Source organism: Podarcis pityusensis (genome assembly GCF_964106645.2).
Source record: "Podarcis pityusensis genome assembly, chromosome: 5".
Classification (NCBI taxonomy): domain Eukaryota; kingdom Metazoa; phylum Chordata; class Lepidosauria; order Squamata; family Lacertidae; genus Podarcis; species Podarcis pityusensis.
Genome location: NC_138032.1, coordinates 14,915,164 through 14,931,467, shown reverse-complemented (window position 1 = coordinate 14,931,467; position 16,304 = coordinate 14,915,164). Strand labels below are relative to the sequence as shown.

The 16,304-nt window shown below is 42.9% G+C and overlaps 1 protein-coding gene across 8 annotated transcripts in view; it reads right to left on the bottom strand.

Annotated features, from left to right (window-relative positions):
- TNIK (TRAF2 and NCK interacting kinase) overlaps positions 1 to 16,304 on the bottom strand; it is a 287,935-nt gene that overhangs the window by 86,773 nt on the left and 184,858 nt on the right. For all 8 annotated transcript variants that reach the window (XR_013987026.1, XM_081007748.1, XM_081007749.1 and 5 more), the window contains 4 exons: positions 14,836 to 14,890; positions 13,554 to 13,632; positions 4,812 to 4,987; positions 1,746 to 1,812 (listed from right to left, as the gene is read on the bottom strand). Coding sequence is in view for 7 of the 8 variants with exons in the window: in XM_081007748.1 (XP_080863874.1) it covers positions 1,746 to 1,812; positions 4,812 to 4,987; positions 13,554 to 13,632; positions 14,836 to 14,890 (377 nt within the window). In the remaining variant the exon portion in view is untranslated. The remainder of the gene's footprint in view (positions 1 to 1,745; positions 1,813 to 4,811; positions 4,988 to 13,553; positions 13,633 to 14,835; positions 14,891 to 16,304) is intronic.

Genomic DNA, 16,304 nt, shown 5'->3' with positions numbered 1-16,304 from the left:
ACTCCTGAGTCCCTCTGCTAGCAGCATCCGCTGGAGGGAGTAAAGAGTACCTTCCTACAGCAGCGCTGCTAGCAGAGGGACTCAGGAGCGGTGGCAGCTTCACCAGCAATATATCACTGAGTGAAACCGCCATCACACTCTGCCCTCATATGATGCAGAGGGAGAAACAAGCTCCCGATACAGTTTGTTCCTCCCTCTGCATCTTTAAACTGCTCAGCTGAGGAGTGTGCAACTGCCCTTACCTAAGCTGAGTACTTAAAGGAGCCCCACTGCCTCCCATGAGCCATGGGGGGGGGGGCCTCAGTGAAACTGCTCAGCTGAGGGGAGTGAGAAGGAGCCCCAATGCTCTGCCTAGTCACCTGTGAGCAGGAGGAACACTGGGGCTGTCTCAGCTAGGGAGGGGGAACCTTCCCCCTCCCCAGCTGAGCTGCACAAGCAAGCTGTGTTGTCCCAGCCCGCGAACATCTGGGTGAAACTGCCTCAGTTCCTGAGGTGAGAGCTGGGGCAGTTTCCCCAGGTGCCTCGTGGGCAGAGGCCAATGCAGCTTGTTTTTTCAACATTGCGGTATATCACCAAGCCGCGATGTTTGGCTGGCGATACATCAGGCTGTTGGAAAGCTGGTATCGCCCAGCCGTACCAAGCACAGCATCGTGTAGCGGAAGCAGGAGTGTGAGAAACAGGAGCAAATTTAAGTCTGCCAGGGCAGTAGTAATTGGGTCCTGTGAGGTGTTCAGTAGCTCACTTTTAAACACAAACTTCTAAAACACTGTCAATTTGGAGAATATTCTGAGAACCTTGTACTTCCACAGCTGTGTCACACACTTTACAGAGACCACAGAGACTGGCATCCTCTTATTTATATCTGTATAGCCACAACTGCAGTCCTGATTGTCAAGGCTCCCTATGCGCAGTCCTAAGCCCAGGTTCTGTAAGTGGTGGTCTCAAGCGATAACACTTTTCCTGGAATGTACCACTTTAGGCAGCAATTCGCATAGTTGAGTGCTTCCATGCAAGAATCTTTCTCACAAGTAGAAAGCTAGAATATCAAACAGCAAAGGATTCAGACCAGTCTTTCACGGCATGAAGTTTGTATGAAACTTTTCCAGGGAGCAACACTGGAATTCACAAGCCTCCACACGTAGGCTTAAGTGGTACAGTCCAGAAATTGTTTTACTGCTTAACTTCTAAATGGGACCAGACAGATGTGCTCCAGTATCCTCTGTAAATTATTTTCAGGGAGGTTACATCGCACTGGATGTTTATGGAGCATTCGTTCTGATTTGTTTGCGCGGTGGTTATGCATGCCACCATGTAAAGCAATTGCTATCTAGTACTTTTTCCAATCATTTTTCTTACAACAAAAGTCCAATTTTTTTCGGGGGGAGGGAGCAGGTTTGTTGTGCAAGAGCGCCAAATCCACTTTAACCGCACAACCTGAATGTGCTTGTATGCAACTGAATCCCACCCTCAAACTAGCAGCAATCTTGAAGCGCCTCTAGGTTCTTAGCATGCCCAGATGTTTGTTGGTATAGCAGACCTGAGTCAGGAATAGGAGGAGTGAGAGTCAAGAGGAAGGAATCACTTTCAAGCAGTAATCTAATTTTAGGGAGAGCTGCCCACTCTGCCACAATTTTTGAGGGCAATGTATCTTCTCTGTCTCTTCCCACTCTAGCCCTACACAACTTTCTATTAAACTCCACTGGTCTTAAGCACACAGAGTCAGAAAAGAACAATTTATTCATTACCTGGGTTCTCCAGAGTCGTTTTCTTCCTCTTCCTCTTCACTTCCACTATATTCGTATTCAGTCTCATCTAGGAATATAATTGAATGTCAGCATCCTTTACAGAAATCATTCACTTTTTTTCCCTGCTAGATGAAGGCCCCTGGGCTCTGGTGTGAGAACAGAAAACTTTTTCATTTTAACTTGTGGCACTGAGGGGCGGGGAATCAATATGGTTTAAAGAATTGGCTTCACACCTCACAACCTACCCACAAGTTTGTATTTTACCAAAGATAAAAAAAAACCCTTGCTAAGAAGATTGCATTCAAAACATTCCACCTTCCATGATCAGGCCCTGTTCAGTTGAGTATGCAGACCAAAGGAATATACTGAATTCAAGCTCTTGAGGCAAGTTAAGGGCTGAGATCCTTCTTACGTTTTTCATGATGACCCCTGACTATGTATTGAAATGACCAGCTGCATAAAGTTAATGGGCAACCCCATCATTTGGGCCTGAAATACACACAAAATCCATCCTGCTATAACTAGGAATCATGGGAAAACCCCAACTGTATGTATACTGAATATACCTATGACATCTTAATAGCCTATAAGGAACAGGACTGAAATAAGATGTAATGTGACTTGAAACTTCGTTATGGATGCAAAGGGTTCTGGGTTCAATCGCCAATAAATAATAATACTTTACATTTATTATTATTTATTACACATCACATATATTATCTTACTGATATCTTCACAGCAATCCTGTTAAGGAAAGATGTCTGGTAGTGGGGCTGGTAAAGGGATTCGTGCAATATGCTGAATACTTGTAGCTAACTGAAGGAGTCAGTAGTATGGGGCTTGCCGGATTAACACAGTATAAAGCAGTTTCTTATGACCATAATACAGTAGCACCTCGGCTTACGTTACCATTGGGTAACGTTAATTTCGAGTTGCGAAAGTGGCAAACCCAGAAGTGTTTCGCCGCACGCACATACACAGAAGAAGAAGAAGAAGAAGAAGAAGAAGAAGAAGAGGAGGAGTTTGGACTTGATATCCCGCCTTACACTCCCCTTAAGGAGTCTCAAAGCGGCTAACGATCTCCTTTCCCTTCCTCCCCCACAACAAACACTCTGTGAGGTGAGTGGGGCTGAGAGACTTCAGAGAAGTATGACTAGCCCAAGGTCACTCACCAGCTGCATGTGGAGGAGCGGGGAAGCGAACCTGGTTCACCAGATTACAAGTCCACCGCTCTGAACCACTACATCTTGCGCAGAAGTAGCCCCTCCGGTTGCGGAAACCTTGGGATCCAACCAGAGCTCTGGAATGGATTCTGTCCGCAACCGGAGGTACCACTCTTTAACACTGACATTTCCTTCTAGCCAGTCTACATAAAAGGTCCGTTAAGATGTTATCCTGCATTTCCTATGACACTGGAAAGGAAGCCAAATGCAGAATATAATGGCAAACAAAATCAATGGGGGAATGAGCTGCATTTATTAAATTACTTGTCATTCTAGGGTATAACCTCCATTTTCAAGACAAAACACATCCTAACACTATACTAGAATCTGCTTTTGATTGAGTTGATAAAATGACCTACAACAGGTATACAGGGGCTGGGGGCAGCCTGCTTTTCTTCACTGCCCCCAACAGCTTTTGTTTTTAGAATACTACAGGAAGAGGGGATGCTATGATTTGACAAAAGCTGGAGTAAGTCAGGGGTTGAGGCTTGTGAATTTCTTTAAGGACCCCTATCCTTTCCCCCATAACTTCAGCCCTAATATGCTTGCACCTAAAAAATTAATAATGATGAAATGGAAAAGCCAAAGAAATGTTGCCCCAGTTCACAGTTTAAAACAAGCCATGGTTTAATGTGAAAGAACAGCATGTCAGAGCACAACGCTCAAATATTGCTAGGCCAATCCTCCCTGCTTCTGCTGTGCCACAGACAAAGCAAATCAGTGTTTGGCTCGTTCAGACCACATGACAAGCCAGATTGTTGCTTGCTTTGTCTGCAGTGCAGCAGGACCAGGGAAGGAGCATGCTTCTTGTTCACATTAATCCGTAGTTTGTTTTAAGCTGTGGTTTAATATGACATGTGAACCAGGCCAGTGATGTGTTAATTCAAAATATTTTATAGAACTTCTTACTGGCATCATAGAAAATCAATAAATTCACATTTTGAAGTTAGTAGGTTGGAAATGCATTAATTGAGCAAGTTTCTTCTGCAAATAGCTCCTCATTTTATGAGCCTATTCAATCAGCATTCAATCAGTATCAAATCTATTCTTTGAGAAAGCCCAAGCCATTAATAAATATTATTGCATTAAACAGTACGGCGTAACAAGTCTGGCAGCTTGTTTTCTTTCTGTTTGCTTCTCTGAAATATTCAGAGTGCTTTTGCAATGCAATATAATATAACAAATTACCAGATAATTTCATGGCTTGTCCACATGAACTTAAAAAGATAGCCTACATTTTAGCATGTGTCTCCATTCCTGTTTAAATATACTGTTGTGTTTAAATCCCTACTGCCTAAACATGAAGTAGAAAATACCCTGGCCTGGTTGAAACCCCAATAAAATCAATGCAGTTGTGTCCGCTTAAACCTGGACAGGTGGCAGCCCAAGCTGTATCTCCCTACTGCTCCTCAATGACCACAGAGTATTTATTTGCTGCTGAGGAAATATGTAGGTGCCTTTTTCATCTCTCATCGGTCCTAGGGGAGTATGCATCTTCTCTTATCTTCTATTACATTTGGGAATCCCTCCATTCTCTCTTCCATTAATGTATCTCCGAACTCTTTATTTTTGTTAATTCCATGAAAGGGCTCATTTTCATCTGAAAAACCGAATTTCAGCGGTAACATCTGTTAAGGATGACCCTGAAGAAAACAAACTGTGAAGATGGTGTTGAGTGCCCAGAGTGCTGGGATACACCTCGTTTTCTCATGTTTCTTCGTCTTCCATACGGAAAATGTGAAAAATCTGTTGTCAACAGAAATAGGCAACCACTTTTATGGACCAACACAATGATCTTCTCATTTCTAAAAGCTTAGGTTCTGGAATAACCTTCTGTGCTTACCTTTCTCTCCACGTTTTTTCTTAGTCCTGTCAATATGGTCCTTGAGCTGGATGCGAACCTGCCTTTCATTAGGCTGGTCTCGAATGAATGGATGCTTCATCAACTGTTCGGTGGTTGGCCTCTGGCCATGATTCTTTACCAGGCAGCTTTCAATGAAGGACTGGAACTTTTTTGACCTACCCAAATTGGATAATTTGGGGGGAGGGAAGAAAACATGCAGATAAAGGTATAGGTAACAAGATGAAGGCAATGTTTGTTTAGACAGTGGTATAGCTACGTAAGCTTAGACCCTGGATTTAACAGTCTTATCAAGGGTCCCCTTTAGATGTTTTACTTCAGGGCACATAAATGGTTCAGAGGACACATTGGAATCATTAAGAATTGAAATCACGGTGAGGTGAATTTAGATAATCTAATTGCACATAACTGCATACTAAGGATTCAGGGCAAATCTCTCGCCATCTACACTTTCAAGTTTTATCGTTTCCCACAGAAGCTAGTATTCACACAGGCATACTGCCTCTGGATTGGGGGTTGCATGGAACGATTGTGACCAGAAACCATATCAACCATCTCAAGCCCTGCAATTGGCAGGTGAGGCCTTGTCAGCAGCTCCCAGCTGCTGCACTACCTGGTTGCCATTGACCTGTGATTGGGCCTTCTCAGTGGTGGGTCCTCACTTGTGGTAATGCCCTCCCTGGTGGGGTTCATCTGTCTCCTTCTTTATTGGCTTTCAAGAGGTATTTTAAAACTTTCCAATTAACCCAGGTATTTGATGGTAGGAAGATACTGTTCCTGAAATAATTGTGCAAAAGAATATGATTGTTTTAAACTGTTTATAGAATTTTTCTGATGACATTGCTTTAAGTTTGTGTTTATTGCCCTGGGTTCCTTGGAGAGGGAAAGGGGATATAAACTGAATTATTATTAATAATACTAATACTTGTATAACAATAATGAATATACTTGTCTTCCGCAAATAAAATTTCAGATCTCTCTCTCAGTAAAATCAGTTACTTTTTGGAATAGTTATTTCTTAGAATACTTTTAGGCTGTTGTTCTCATTCTTTCCCCTGAAAACATGCAAACTCTACCCAACCAAATCCTACGAAATTTTTAGAATTCATTGCTCAGCATCTTATTCTTTTATCAAACATTCTGAGAATCAATTTTACCCTGTTATAAAACATAAATGACTACTGGGGATTCACAATAAAGGAAGATTCTGATGGACTACGATGCAGCATGCAGTTTTGGTAAACAAGAATATTAGCTTAAATTAATGCTTCAAACTGGCAGATATGACCCAAACTGTACTGCAGGATGAAACAATGTGTTATCTTCTAAAGCTGTCAGATTTACAGTTCCTGCTTATCTAAATACACTCATTAGGATAAGAAAGAAAGTACTTCTGAATTCAGTAACAGATTAAACAAGCAATGAGGAAGTGCCCACTCCTCACTGAAAAGACCAGTTTTGCTGGCACACTCCTCAGGGGGAAAAGAACAGACAGATTTTAATCGACAGGTTGGTACACATGTGTGTTGGATGCCTGCACTAATGAGCATCTACCTGCATGTGTGAATGGGTCGCCAGAGATGTACACACCAAAGAGCAGAGCTTACTCCTCACATTACCTGAAGGCAGTTGACAAATTACCGTATTTTTCCATGTATACAATGATGCTTTTTGCTTTAAAAAAAATAGGCAAAAATTGGGTGTCGTCTTATACACAGATATTGAATGCAGAGGGGGACGTGCAATTAATGGCAGCAGCAAGCAGGAGATTGGCAGCGGCGATTGGGCGGGTGATTGGTGGCTGCAGCAAGGCCTGCTGGCGATTGGCTGTGACAGGCAACTGGCAGCTGCGGCAAGTGGGCAGGTGGGCTGTTGGTGGCATCAAGTGGGCAGACAATTGGCGGCTACGGCAAGGTGTGCGATCGGCAGCGGCTGTGGCAAGCGATCGGCAGTGGTGGGCAGGCAGGTGAGCGATTGGCGGAAGTGACTTCCCCCACCCTCCCAAAAGCTAAACAACTTAATTTCTTAATTTTGGGTTAAAAAAAATAGGGGTCATCTTATACATGGGGGCGTCTTATACATGGAAAAATATGGTAAGCTGCCAATATTCATGTAGAGAAATGGAGATGCTCATGTATTTGAGAAACAAATGAAAGCTTAAATTCTCTAGTCAATCACCTGCATTGGCTGCCATATATGGGTTCATCTGGGTGAAAGGACGGGGTGCTAATGTAATGATGTCATATCTCAGGTGTTTGAAAAACAAGTGATTTATTATGGCATTTCCTGTTCCCCCCAAACAATACAAAAATATTCCAACAGCTGCTTTCTGCAGCACTGTATTACTAGGGACACGTTGGTGTGGGGTGCATGGGTAGTGAGAGATGCAATTCAATGGTACTCAAGGATATTCACTTAATACATGGTTAGGGCTTTAAATGAGTCTTAAATGAACTGACCAGGGCAACTGTAATGTTTTCCACTGTAATGTGTTATGTGTTAAATCCTGCTACAATCTATGGAAGTCAGGCGGGATTTATGAGCAGGTTCTGGCCTTTCTCCAAGGCCTATGCTTAAACTGAATTGCAAAAGTCTACAAATTTTGGGTGGTGATCACCTCCCAACTTTTCATCTACCACTACATTTTGGAAGTAGGAGGCTGACCTTAATCCATAACACTGTTTCCTCAATAGAAAGTAACCCTGCACTAAACTTAAGGATTGCCTGTCACTTTTTTTACTGCATTTCTCTAAGCAGTATTTAAAGATAATGTTAAACAGGTTTAAAGGCGCCTCAATGACCACTTGTGTTTTTCAACTTCCTGGACGTAGGGCAGTCAAACTCCTCTGTAGCCAGGCTACTTTTCTCACAATGTCTATATCATTAGTACCTAATGCTCCATTAAACTTTATGACAACTGAGAACCTACAATATTTCTCCCTTAATTTGTCTGTGCACACACCATATATTTAAAGTGCATTTAAAGGGCATGACTTCCTCCAAGGAATTCTGGGAACTATAGGTTGTTGAGGATCCAGGGAACTGTAGCGGTAAACAACAGTTCCCAGGATTTTGGGGTGAAGTCATCTGCTTTAAATGTATGGTATGGTATGTAGACAGCCCTAAATTACCAAGATGGTAAACCTGTGATTTATAGGTGGCAAACAGATATTCACACACAAATGAGCAAGAAAATCCTTTGTTCAAACGATCTGGACCTCCTAAGAAAGAAAGAGAGAAGATCTGACCAATGTTTAAGTCACAATATTTGTTTCTGTAATTATACATAATGCTCATTCTTTCCTTTCTGCTAGATGCCTGAGTTTAAACAATATTGCTGTGTTTCACAATGGGAGTTTTACTAGACCTATCAGATTATGATCATCCCCTTTTAGTCAGTAGATGGCTCTCTTTATCCTAAAAACTTTAGGTACTCCTGTGGCCAGAGGCATTCTTTACCCTGAGGGATTCTTTACAATTTTCTTGCCATGCATCCCCAAATACCCCATGAGCTACATTTTTTGGGGGGGGCCTTACTTGTAGGCCTCTTAATCCATGGAAATCATTCAGACAGAAGTTAATGGAGTTTGGAAACTTCAGGCTAAGTGAAACTACTAACCCCTTTGGGTTTGTAAACATAACACTTTTCATTTCCTATTTTAAAAAATATGTAATTCTAAAGGCTAACAAAAACATCCAGGAGATGAAATATATGTCTACTGCATGGCCAACATTTGATGATTCCTGCCTTGCTAACCCTTATCAAAATATTTATACAGGGCGATGTTTAGGTTTATCATGTCCTCCCTAGAAGAGGGCACATGTTGCGGTGTGACCTGGAGACTGACCTCCTGTGTTGTGGGTTGGATTGGTTAGCCACAACACCCAATTGGTAGGTCCCTCGATGTTGGGTTCAATCTGGCGCAGTCTAAACGAATTGAGGGACCTATATATATCCATGCACATGACCCAGAGCTTCCTCTTTCGGCTCGTGAATTCAGAACAAGCTAACAGCGTGTCCTCTGTGCAGCCAAGAGACTTACCTTCAACAGATCATCTTGGTGGTTTCCTTCCATTATTCTTCCCCTTTTCGTTAATGCTTTCTTTATTGTTCCCCTTTTGAGTTCTCCTCTCCCTCCCCCCTTCTCCTTCCCTTCTTTCTAGCGGGGCTTTGCCCCACAGGGGCTCCAGCCCCTGAGCGCTCCCGGTTGCGGAGCTTGCCGCTGCCCATTGATCTCTGCCCACTCGGCTCCCCTTGCAGTGGCTGGTGTCCCTGTAATTTGGCTGTGGCTGCAGCTTTGGGGTTTTTTATCTAACACAACTTTGGGCAATTTGCGATTGTCGCTCTCCGGGTGCTTTCGTTCAGCGCTTTGAGTAGTTTCGCTGCATTGAGAGTTCCCTCTCAGTTTCAATACTGATTTCTGTGTGCTCCTTTTGAGTAAAGGCTGGTTGGGTATTGTCTAAGGGCAGTCAAGCGATCCAGCGTAAGTTGAGGGGTCGAACCTGAACGCAGTGACTGAGACGGACCTCTAATCACCCTCTTAGAAGGGACAGCAGGACTGGGATTCCTTTTAATAGGCATCTCGATCCCTTCCTTACCGGGTGGGGGGTATTAAATAAACGTTCACACAATACCAATGGGACCCAGGTCGACTAAGATGGCACCCCCACCAAAACAAAATGGCGCTCACGCCAAAACTAGGCAGGGATGAACCTCTCCTTGCAAAACTTTTATTCCGCAAGTACAAATCTACTGCACAAATGGGATGACAGTGCTGGATACAAACAGGAGGACTAAGACTTTGAAGCCCTACTTACTATGTGAACATTTAAAGAGTGTATCAGAAAGAAGAAAAGAGGGTATGTCTTAAATTCAAAGGGCACTGTGGGAGAAACAGGGAAGGGATTCGCCTGCACTCTGGGGAAAAACAACCATAATGATAAACAGTTCCTAATGATTCAAAAATGTAGATACCATTAGAACATCAAGAGACAATCTATTGCTATTTGACTACAAACATGACAGACCAAAGCTGTCCAAGAGACACAATTTTAGCTTGTATAATCTGTTTGCATAAAACAAACATTTTGTGCAAAATCTGCAGGGCCCAAGCATGCACAGCTCAGTCTGTTTTAATCACCATTTTTACAAGATACTTTTATAAGGTATTTATTTTTCAGTAAATACCAGTTGGTTATGAACTGACTGCTTGTTAATGTTTAAGGGATGTAAAAATTGTATGGATATAGCTGTGCAGTAGCTGATGGCGAACCCCAGCTGCCACCAAGCTGGATTTTAAACATTCTTGTGTACTGCATGTGATTAATAGCTTCTGCTTTACTCATGCTTTCCTATCTATAATAGATATATTCCTGAGTGCACAGAGGGAAAAATTAACTACAGACACCAATTTGCCAAACGTTCAGCTGCAAAATTATAATGCGACAGACAAATTATTGTTATAGACTCAAATAAAGGGAAGAAATTCAATACTTCATAGGACAGTAGGTATATATATCTGTTACAAAACCAGGCTGATCCTAGCCCATTGTGTTAGCAAAAAAAAGAACACTGGGTCACAGAGCTCACTCATGGCATATATATATATATATATATATATATATATATATATATATAGAACTGTAGTTTATTAACGGTGCTGGGAATTGTAGCTCTGTGAGGCATAAACTCCAGCCCCAGGATTATTTGAGTGTGTGCATGCGTGCATATGCTTTAAATGGACTGTGTTCATGCAGCCTTCATCATAGGGTGGCTGTTAAGATTTTAAAGAAGAGGAAATGATGAAAGCTACCTTGGGCTTCTTGGAATAAAAGTGGAACGATGATGTTGATGACATGTGCATGCATGGAAGAATGGGGAATGGAGAGTCCGCATACTGCAAGGACCCTGGGGAGCACTGTGGATGTGTGCATGGATACATGCTGCAGCTCCCCACCCAAACAATTACAGACTCCCTGAGCAACAATGTACTACAAAGAGTGAAACTAGGCTTTATTTCATGTGGGATAATGACCCTGTTCGGCATCCCCCATGTCTGTTGGTGTACACACAGATACAAACTGGGAGCATCAATAGTGCCCTTCTGGAGGTTTCACCCGGGATAGAAACCCTGGCTAGCTGCCTGCCCCCCCCCCCCCAGTAGCTACGACTCTGCCTTAATAGACCCTTAGTCACAGTTCCATCATTTGATTTCCTTCTGATTTCACCCCACCCTGTCAATCATGTATCTGCAATTCGGGATGACAGCTGGTGCATCTGATGATCAGAACTTAAGCCACAATAAATGTGTTAAGAGTTGTATCAGATGAAGTCTTCTCATTCGCACAAGGACTTCCACTTGTGCAATGGCACTTCCCATCCATCGTCCCACCCTGTGAACTCCATCCCCAAATCTTTTATGGGGAATGCCCCAAGCCTCTGGAGCAGGTTTTGGGGTACAGGTGGTAATAGCAGGGGGAGGTGAAATTCCATTGCACAAGCAAAAATCCTTGCACTAACAGGATTACTTCACTGGATACAACCCTTGGTCTTTAAGATGCCATAAAACACTGTCGTTTTTACTACAAAAGAGACTAACAAGGCTTTCCCCCTGGAAATCAAGGAGTGCAGGGCTTGATTAAATCATGTATTGACAGCTGATATTAAAAAAGGGAAAGAGCCCAGATTCAAGGGGGAAAATGCAGTGGTGCCCCGCAAGACGAATGCCTCGCAAGACGAAAAACCCGCTAGACGAAAGGGTTTTCCGTTTTTCGATGTGCTTCGCAGGATGAATTTCCCTATGGGCTTGATTCGCAAGACGAAAATGTCTTGCGAGTCTTGAGATTTTTTTCGCTCCCCCCCCTTTTTCTAAGCCGCTAAGCCGCTAATAGCCTTTTAGCCGCTAAGCCGCTAAGCCTCTAATAGCCGCTAAACCGCTAATAGCGCTAATCCGCTAAGCCGCTAATAGGGTTGCTTCGCAAGACGAAAAAACCGCTAGACGAAGAGACTCGCGGAACGGATTAATTTCGTCTTGTGAGGCACCACTGTGCTTGCAAAGCGTTACGAGATCCTTGAACGAAAGCCACCCCTAATAGCATGCAACCCACTTGCTGAGCCTTACTAAGAACTGATTCACAAGAAAACAACTACGGCGAGAATAAAGGAATAAAAATTGTTCCACAGCACATTGAGGAAATGCTAGCACTTAATGAAACGAAATCACTGTTTCGCCTTGATTATAGGCTGAGTGCGAGTTATAAAACAATCCGCTGCTTTTAAGCACATTAAAGCCATTTGAAAGCAGGTGCAGAGATGCAAAGACAAGAACTGAGTGGAGCGTTTTTCTCCTTGGCGTTCCCTCTGCTCCCACCCCCCACCCCCCGTTTGCAGCAGCAGGTGAGACTCCAAATCCTCCACTACTTATCAGTGGATTTCACTGGCTTAACTTCTTCATCTTCAGCCCCCAAGGGGTTTTGCGGCCAACATATCATTTTTCTCCATATTTAACAAGAGATCTCCATCTACAGTGCTTTAGAGTCAGACACCCTCACATGCTATAGGCAGGCTGGTCTAAACCCACTTAAGACCACTTCTCCTTGGACTCTGGAACCACAGAGTCCAGAAGGGAACTGCTGATCTCTCGGACTCTGAACAAACAGAGTTTAAACACTGCTTTCCTCTGTGAATGTAAGCCTTGCTAAAAACCAGAAGGCTGACAGATGGCAGGATCCTTCGCATGCTCTGCTTTCACTGATGTAGAAGGGGAGGCTCACCACCCAACACTTAATCACACGGTTCCCATTGTTCTTCCATCCCAGAGCTCTCTCTCAGAGCCAAAATAGACATGACACTGAGCATATGATTGGCCATGAGTACTTTGCTTTTATCTACTAAAATAGCAGTTGGAGTGGGGTGGGATGCTCATCCAGACTGGGATCAAGGTGGGGGGGGGGAGGAAAAGGAGGTCTCTTTGGTCTTACTAAAGTTTTTTGTTTAGTTCTTTCTGAGGAGTATTTGTATATTCTAATATATGCACAAGGATTCCAAATGTTTTTGAAGATAATGTGATGACCTTTTCCCTTTCTGCTGATGTTCTAATGCTATTAGTTTTGCCTTTATTATATTGTATAAATTGTTTCAATAGCATTACACTATCTAAATCTTCATTGCTGTTATCTGTAGCGTCCTTGAAGATGGAATCTGATGTGAAACTTGTTGGATTAATACAGTCTTTGTTGTTCTGTACCCTTAGGATTTCATCTTCCCCAGTCTTTGTTCTTCTGAAAAGTACTGGCCTAGCTCAGGGACAGGGAACCTTTGACCTTTCCAGATGATGCTGCCCTCCAACACCCATCAGCACCAGCCAACAGGCCAATGATGATGGGATTTGTAGTATTTGTAGACTACAAATCCCATCATCCCTGACCTGTTGGCTGGTGCTGATGGGCTATAGTTTTCCCACCCCTAACACATAGAATTCGGCCCATACCTTTGATGAGCAAATGATTACAATTTGTAAAGCCTGTCATCCCCACCAAAGTTGTCCAATTTCTGCACACACAATTTACCATCCGTTTTTAATAAGGACAAAATCACACCTCATTTCTTGCAGAGGTGGGCTTTGTCTTGTTTTTGCAGTGCCCGGAACATAAATAAAATACAATGGCTCCTTCCAGCATGCAAATCAAGCTCATATGTGGAGAGCGGTAGGCGGGCACACTCACCATTTCTTTGATTTCAACCTGGGGGCTGGATTCCGAGGAATGAGGAATAAAGCTCTCATGGGATGCATGTCACAAAGGGCTGGGAAAAAACCCCCAAAATAGAAGGCATCAGGTACAGTACAAAACATAATACAGTACATAGAACATTCTACCAAAGACATTCAGTGCTTTATTGAAATCCTTTTGGTGTTCTCTCTACAACCACATCAGGCACAGGAAGCTGAACCTGTTGAGTTTGTCAATGGGCTTTAACGCCTGCTCTGCTCTCCCAGTGAGAACACAGTGCTATGCGTGACTCCTGCTAAGAGCTGCAGGCTTAACCTTACAGCACAGTTTCTCTTTCAGCCATGTTCCAGAATGAATTTTATTTTCTCCCACAGAACCCGTTGTACTTTGCTGAGAACTTGCAACCGGACAACCCCACCCCTCTGTTTTCTCTTTCCCCACCAGGCATTCCATTTCTTGGAACCAAGCTTAAGTGTGAAGGCATCTCGGGCTTTTATTTCTTGTGATATTATACCGTATTTTTCGCTCTATAAGACGCACCAGACCACAGGTTTTTGGAGGAGGAAAACAAGAAAAAAAATATTCTGAATCTCAGAAGCCAGAACAGCAAGAGGGATAGCTGCGCAGTGAAAGCAGCAATCCCTCTTGCTGTTCTGGCTTCTGGGATAGCTGCGCAGCCTGCATTCGCTCCATAAGACGCGCACACATTTCCCCATACTTTTTAGGAGGGAAAAAGTGAGTCTTATACAGCAAAAAATACAGTGTGTGTGTGTGTATACATACATACATACATATATATATATATATATATATATATATACACACAGTATATATATATATATATATATATATATATACACACACAGTATATACAGTATATATATACATACAGTGTGAATATATATATATGCCTGCCTTTCTCCCAAAGGAGCTCAGGATGGCAAACAGTTCTGTGATTAAATAAAATAAAACATTTAAAATAGGTTAGAAACATCTAAAAACAAAAAAGCATTTTAAACAAATTTAAAGCCATATTAAATAAATAAATAAAGCGAATACTTTGAAAAATACTTAGAATCATAGAGTTGGGAGGGACCCTGAAGGGTCCTATGAATCCTATCCTATGAATTCCATATCTATCTCATTTCAACGCTCTACTTGGTGATCGCCTATATACAATTTATCACCGCAGGACTGGACATGATGATAGCGCATAATGAACCTTAACAAGCAGCAATCCAAGTTATGCTAAAGTGTGAAATTGGGTTGTACTCACGAGGAGCTCCTTCTGCCATCTCGATGGCTGTTATCCCCAAAGACCACAAATCGCTCTGAAAGAAACAATCACAAAAACACCCTTTAAGAAATGCACATTAGCTGAACCTGTAGCAAATTGGGAACTGTCTGATGGAGCTACTGCTAGGCCAGAACAAGTTCTTGGCTAACTTAATGCTCAAAGTTTGATCTGCATTGTCTAAATTAAGTACCTGATCTCCTAAGCTTAGAAGATTTAGGCCTTTCAGACACCAATTTTTATGTTCTTCCTGCTATTAGAGCTGCAGAGTTATGGGGAGGGCCCCACAGACTGGGAAGGGGGGGTCACAATTGCTATGAAGCTATGTAATCCAATGTGATCCTCTTTCAATAACAAAGGAATAACTCTTTGAAATGTAAAAACCCAAACAGGCTGTCAGTTAATCTTCCTGCAAAGGCAAAAGGCAATTACGAGCAGGAAAGGGTTCGAAAAAGAGCAGCCAAAATTATTAAGGATTGGAGCACCTGCCTCATGAGAAAGGCTAATGAATCTGGGGTTCTATTTTATTTCAAAAAAGCATATTCCGCTTTTTAAAAATAATAACAATCCCAAAGCAGGGCATGTGAAACACACACACGTTCAGATGCATATTTTACTTCAGATATACAGAAAGGCAGAGAAAATTGATGTCGAGGAATCTGTACGCAATTATTGAAGAACTGGCCACTAAACAGATGTTGGCCCAGTCCAGACATAATGTTCTTGGTCTAATAAAGCCTGTTTTTATTATACTGAGAATGAGTGTTTGGGACTACACCCCAACTCCTCTGCTCCTTCCTCCCCTCTCTCTTGCACCATAATTTAATATTTCCAGGGCTTCTTAAACCACACTGTCCCATTAATCCCAACCAGGAAACTTAAGCTTTAAATCTTGAACTATAAACCGGGATACGAATCCTCCTGGCTTCATAATAGTTTCACCGTCTGGATGTAAATGGAAAGTTTGGTTTAAGAAAGCCCAGAACTGTTGAATTATAAGCACACAAGAGAAGGAAAGAGGAAATGCGTGGGACGCACTCTAACCAATCATGGCAGAAAGGTTACCAATGTGGCACCCGCCAGAACCGCCTATGGTGCTCACAAAATATCTCAGTATATGTCTCCTCAAAAATCCACAATGCACTAAAGACTGTTTGGGTGGAGACTTCCGGGTTGGCACCTCCGGCAATGGCGGAGCTCCTCCTATCGGGAGGAACTAGCTCCGCGAAAACCAGGGTCTGACCGCCACGGCAAAGGCGGAGACCCACTGAAATCACAAGCGGGAGAAGCTTGTGAACTTGGGATTCGGCTGGCATCTTTGCGCCTCCCCTACTCGCGGGGAAACCCGGTTTCGGGGATCCGGAGCGACGTGGGGTGAATGGCGCGGTGCTTCGAATTGACTGCTTTTTTCGCGGAGTGAAGCCGCATTGCTGTTGCCGGAGAGCGCTGAC